At 32.7% G+C, this 4,947-nt stretch overlaps 1 protein-coding gene across 1 annotated transcript; it reads left to right on the forward strand.

Annotated features, from left to right (window-relative positions):
• Positions 1 to 1,284: 1,284 nt before the first annotated feature.
• On the forward strand, positions 1,285 to 4,176 carry LOC143540032 (beta-glucosidase 18-like). Its single transcript, XM_077033202.1, has 12 exons — positions 1,285 to 1,470; positions 1,564 to 1,630; positions 1,715 to 1,773; positions 2,161 to 2,236; positions 2,313 to 2,387; positions 2,487 to 2,574; positions 2,653 to 2,902; positions 2,988 to 3,103; positions 3,168 to 3,420; positions 3,498 to 3,600; positions 3,669 to 3,777; positions 3,897 to 4,176. The coding sequence occupies exons 1-12, from the start codon at positions 1,285 to 1,287 to the stop codon at positions 4,108 to 4,110; spliced, it is 1,596 nt and encodes a 531-aa protein (XP_076889317.1). The 3' UTR covers positions 4,111 to 4,176.
• The last annotated feature ends 771 nt before the right edge of the window (positions 4,177 to 4,947 follow it).

Consider the following 4,947-nt stretch of genomic DNA (forward strand, 5'->3'; position numbering starts at 1 on the left):
AGAAAGAGATTTTTAACATGATGTATGTTTTTTGCTATTTCTTTGGCTAAATGATGTGCACTGAAAAAACGTTCAACGTTTCGAACACAAAAGACGTCTTTTGCTACTTTGTCTTGATTTATTTAATGTTCAATAGGTTCGGTTAGATATTTTTAGATAAAACTTACAAGTAACCGTTAATGAGTTCCTCAATGAGTCATTTCTGAGTGAATATTACTTCTTTCTTTATGGCTAATTAATATGAAATTAATTTGTTTAATTTAATAATCAACGAATATTAAAATTGATAAAATAACTCGTGAATATTACTTCTTTCATTTGTCTTGATGTGTAAGCACCCAAATCCCAATTCCCAAATTAGGAAAAGAAAGCTCTAATTTCTAAAGTAACGTGGTGTAACGATAGGAAATATAGGTTTCTTAACGGAGATACAAGCTCAAACCTTATTTATAACATTTCGAGGGAAACATGGGTTGTACAATGAAGAAAAACTAGAATCTTTGTGATCTCTAGTTTGATCCTGAGTGTGTTCGGGTTTTATTATCAGTGGGCCCTCGAGTAGATGGATTTTCTTCGAAACTGGAGATAACTTGGAGGTGTTTGAGGGCTCTGTATGACTGGGTTGGGCCAGCTGGTAATAACCTTTTGCCATTGGATCACCCGCATAAAATAATTAAACATTCTATTTGTTGGACGTTTAAAAAAAGAAAAAGAAGGCTATTATTATTTTGGAAATAAATAATTGAAAATATAGTCAATAAATCCAAAAGAAGAGAAATTATTAGACAAGTGGATGGCAGGCCTTTTATAGTTTATTCTTTATGCATTATAAAAAAAAGAATAGGCATTGTAATCATACCTAACATGTTAAAAATGTCGTGTTTAAAAATATTAAAATTAAAAATGCATTCGATTGAGAATAAACTTTTAATTTCAAAAAGAAAAAAATTAATATAAAAAATGAAGATACTTGCTTTAGGGGGTGTTTGGGATTCCTTATAAAAAATTAATAATTAAACTTTTTATTAAGTTAATAAGTTACAAAAATGTAACTTATTGAATTTTTCATTTCATAATATAAGCAATCTCAAACACATTATTACCTTTCATTAAGTTAATAAATTATAGGTTGATAAAATTAAACAATCTCAAACTCCCCTTAGCCTAAATCTACACTATAGACCGTATGTCCATATCACCCTTACTCATATCTCATTGGTATATACATATCTTCATTTTTGTTGTTTAAACACATAATAATATTTCCACTCTATCAGTTCTATTATGAAACCAAAAGGACTCACCATTTCTCTCTTCTTCTTATTCATCTTTGTTCCTGCAACACTTCTTGAAGCCTCCAACAATGGTGTCGATGGAGCATTCATATTCGAAGAAAACGAAGAGCTTCAAATCAAAAGATCCGACTTTCCATCCGGGTTTCTGTTCGGATCAGCCACTTCTGCTTACCAAGTCCATCTCGATCACCTCTTGCTCCCATTTTTCTTGCTCATTATTATAGCTTTTTAGCACTTAATGTCTTAATCCATGAAGTTAACTTTACAGGTTGAAGGAGCCTATCTTGAAGATGAAAAATCTTTAAGCAACTGGGATGTGTATTGTCACTCCCTAGGTTAGCATAATATGTTCTCCTCTGTTTATACCACAAAGTGATGAAAATGAATATGAATATCAAATCCATCACCTTTTTTATTAGGTTGTGGTGAAAATGGAGAGAATGGAGATGTTGCAGATAATCATTATCATATGTCCTTGGTGAGTTGGTTCCAGGGCCGTTTGGGATGGAGATGCAGAGAAGTCGACCGCCTTAGCCCCGTTCATCCCAGAGGCCCGAATTTTTTATATATATTTAAAAAAAGAAAAACGTATTAGACCCGATCAAAAGTTTTGTTTAAATAATACGCAACAAGTCAGGGCGTCAGGCCCAAAACCAAATCATATACAATACTCGATTACTTTTTTTATATGAGTTATCGAATATATATTTTACTTAAGGCCCGAATTTATACTCTCCTTGGGTCCAAAATTTTTAGTGATTATCAGAGACGGCCATGGTTGGTTCGTTAACGTTTATCTATCAATTTCATGGATTGTTCTTTATGTTAATTTTTTTTATTTGAACTTTTAATTTTTGTAATTCAGAGGGACATTGAGTTGATGCATTTCCTTGGCATGCAAGCATACAGATTTTCCATATCTTGGGCTAGAATTCTTCCAAGTATATTACCATCCCTGAATTATTTCAGTTATCTTCTCAACTTTGTGTGCAATTTGTTGTATATTTTGTTGACCAGGAGGAAGGTTTGGTGAAGTCAATCCTTCTGCCATCATGTTCTATAACAAGATCATAGACAGTCTCATTCTCAAAGGTGCTATGAATTAGTATTGGATGTTCTTTATTTGATTGATTAATGATTGAAACCTCTTTTCTTTTTTCCTTTTTTCATATGTGTTGATTATTACTACAGGAATCGAACCATTTGTGACGATATACCATGTAGACTTCCCTCAAGAACTTGAAGACAGATACGGTTCTTGGCTAAACCCGGAAATGCAGTATGTCTGAAATGTCATTGTTTAATCAGAACGCTCCTTAGATGTTCGTTGTTAGCGTATTATTTATTTTACTGGCAGGGAAGAGTTTTTATATTTAGCAGAAATCTGTTTCAAGACTTTTGGAGACCGAGTGAAGCATTGGATCACCATAAACGAACCTAAATTAATGGCCGATTATGCTTACGAAACGGGGATTATTCCACCATCACGTTGCTCGGAGCCTTTTGGAAACTGTCTTGATGGAAACTCAGATGTCGAGCCTATCATCGCTATGCACATGTTATTGGCACATGGCAGAGCAGCTAAGCTATATCATGAATATTTCCAGGCAATCAACTAACTTCAAGTCATTTTTTAAATCTTCACTCAACATTTAAGATTTGTTTATTTGACTTGTTGTTTTATATGTGCAGCCTAAGCAAGGTGGCCTTGTTGGTCTCACTGTTCACAGTTACATGTATGAACCGCTAACTGATAGTGAACTTGATCACCAAGCTGCCAAAAGGGCATTTGCTTTTCATTCTGGCTGGTAAGTAGTAACTGTTTTGAACGTATATTGGCGAGAAAATATATGATCTTGTTATAAAAAACAGGACACTTGATTCCGCGATATTTGGAGACTACCCTGAAGAACTTAAGGAATGTCTTGGTTATGAATTACCAAGTTTCTCCCTTGATGAAAAGAATTTTATGAAGAATAGCATAGATTTCATTGGCATCAACCATTATTCAACTTCATACATCAAGGATTGTACTAATTCTAGTTGCTCTGCAACTGGGAATCGTGCAATTCGAGGTTTTGTGGAGATGGTTGGAGAGCGTGACGGCGTGCTTATTGGTGAACTTGTAAGACGCCACAATCTTTATGATTTTATCAATAGTTTTACTTGATATAATCATATACTTATATATTGCAAAAACAGACAGGGGTGGAAGGATCATATGTTGTTCCTAGAGGCATGGAAGAGATTGTTAACGTTATCAAGAGTCGATACAATAACACGCCCATGTTTATTACTGAAAATGGTTAGTGTCACCATTTTTATATTTGGTAACATATGGTCTTGTTTCAATTATATCTACTTCTTTTTCAGGGTATTCTTCACCAGATGTTCACGAGCAACGAGTTAATGAGCTAACGAATGACGTCAAGCGAATTGAATATCATTCTAAATACCTTGTTTCTTTAGCCAAGTCTATTAGGTTAGTTCAGAAGTCTTGATTTATCTCATTTTCAAAATTTTGTTAGTTGTTTGTTTAACTTGAAAAATGCATGTGTGATGTGTGGCATTGATTTGAGTAAATGGTGTTTGAACTAATAGAGAGGGAGCAGATGTCCGCGGATATTTTGCATGGTCGTTTATGGATAGCTATGAATGGTTGAAAGGCTACACGGTGAGGTACGGATTAAACTACGTGGATAGACAAACACTAACTCGGACACCAAAGCTTTCTGCAATATGGTATAAGAATTTTCTGAGCAACACCACTCATCTTATCGATAAGAAAGTATCAAGATCTTATACAACTTCATAAGAATGCCATAAAAGAGATGTTCATACATATTCAAAGAATCTCATATGTATTCAAGGAATGTAATATATAATACAAAGCAAAGTAGGTGTTGGGGGAAATAGTACAAAACTAGATTTTAATGTATATTGTACAACTCTAAATAATATTCAATAATTGGTTTGGTTTAGTTTTAGTTTCACCCTTTATACGGTAAACAATATATGTTTTTAACTATTTAAAGTTTTAGTAATTTTAATTCTCTAATAATTTGCTCTCGTTACATTTTGAAAAAAAGATAATTAAGCGGCAGGGATTAGTTCTTTTTATCAGTACCGGCATCAATTTTATTAAAAATGAAATTGTATTCAAAATATTGTAGTTTTTAGTATTGTAAACTATACCGAGTGTCATTACGTATCAGTACCATGACGAACCTATTCACGTAGATACCAGTATCAATATTCGATTTTATAGTTTTCAATCAATATAAAACACGTGTCAGTATCTTTTAGAGCATGGGTACCAGTGCCAATATTATTAAACCAATATCGATATTCGTTTTTATGGTTTTTGATCAATGTAAAGTAAAGTAACGTGATGGGGCATTTACTGGTTTAGAACGAAAGTGTAATATATATGCACCAATAGTTTTTCTTATTATATAAAATGAAGCGACTTTAGTTAGAATATATTTCTTATTTTATAAGTTTTTAATATATAATGTTTTATAAAAAGCGAATATAGTTTTGCAATGTGTTTACTTTTATTTACGTATGAATACAAGATTTATAGAAAATGGTTGATATATTATGGTTCTGTTTTTTAAAATTTATACCGAAAAGTATGTATATAAATAAT

This window comes from Bidens hawaiensis, unplaced genomic scaffold (assembly GCF_021521415.1).
Source record: "Bidens hawaiensis isolate Kalapana, Puna unplaced genomic scaffold, B.hawaiensis_p1.1 tig00012134_1, whole genome shotgun sequence".
NCBI classification, from domain to species: Eukaryota; Viridiplantae; Streptophyta; class Magnoliopsida; order Asterales; family Asteraceae; genus Bidens; species Bidens hawaiensis.

Bases quoted from the DNA above. Each gene is read 5' to 3' on its own strand.
- LOC143540032 (XM_077033202.1), top strand. From the start codon at position 1,285: ATGAAACCAAAAGGACTCACCATTTCTCTCTTCTTCTTATTCATCTTT. The intron at 1,631-1,714 runs GTTAGCATAATA...CTTTTTTATTAG, and splicing joins TGTGTATTGTCACTCCCTAG to GTTGTGGTGAAAATGGAGAG. The intron at 2,388-2,486 runs GTGCTATGAATT...TTATTACTACAG, and splicing joins AGACAGTCTCATTCTCAAAG to GAATCGAACCATTTGTGACG.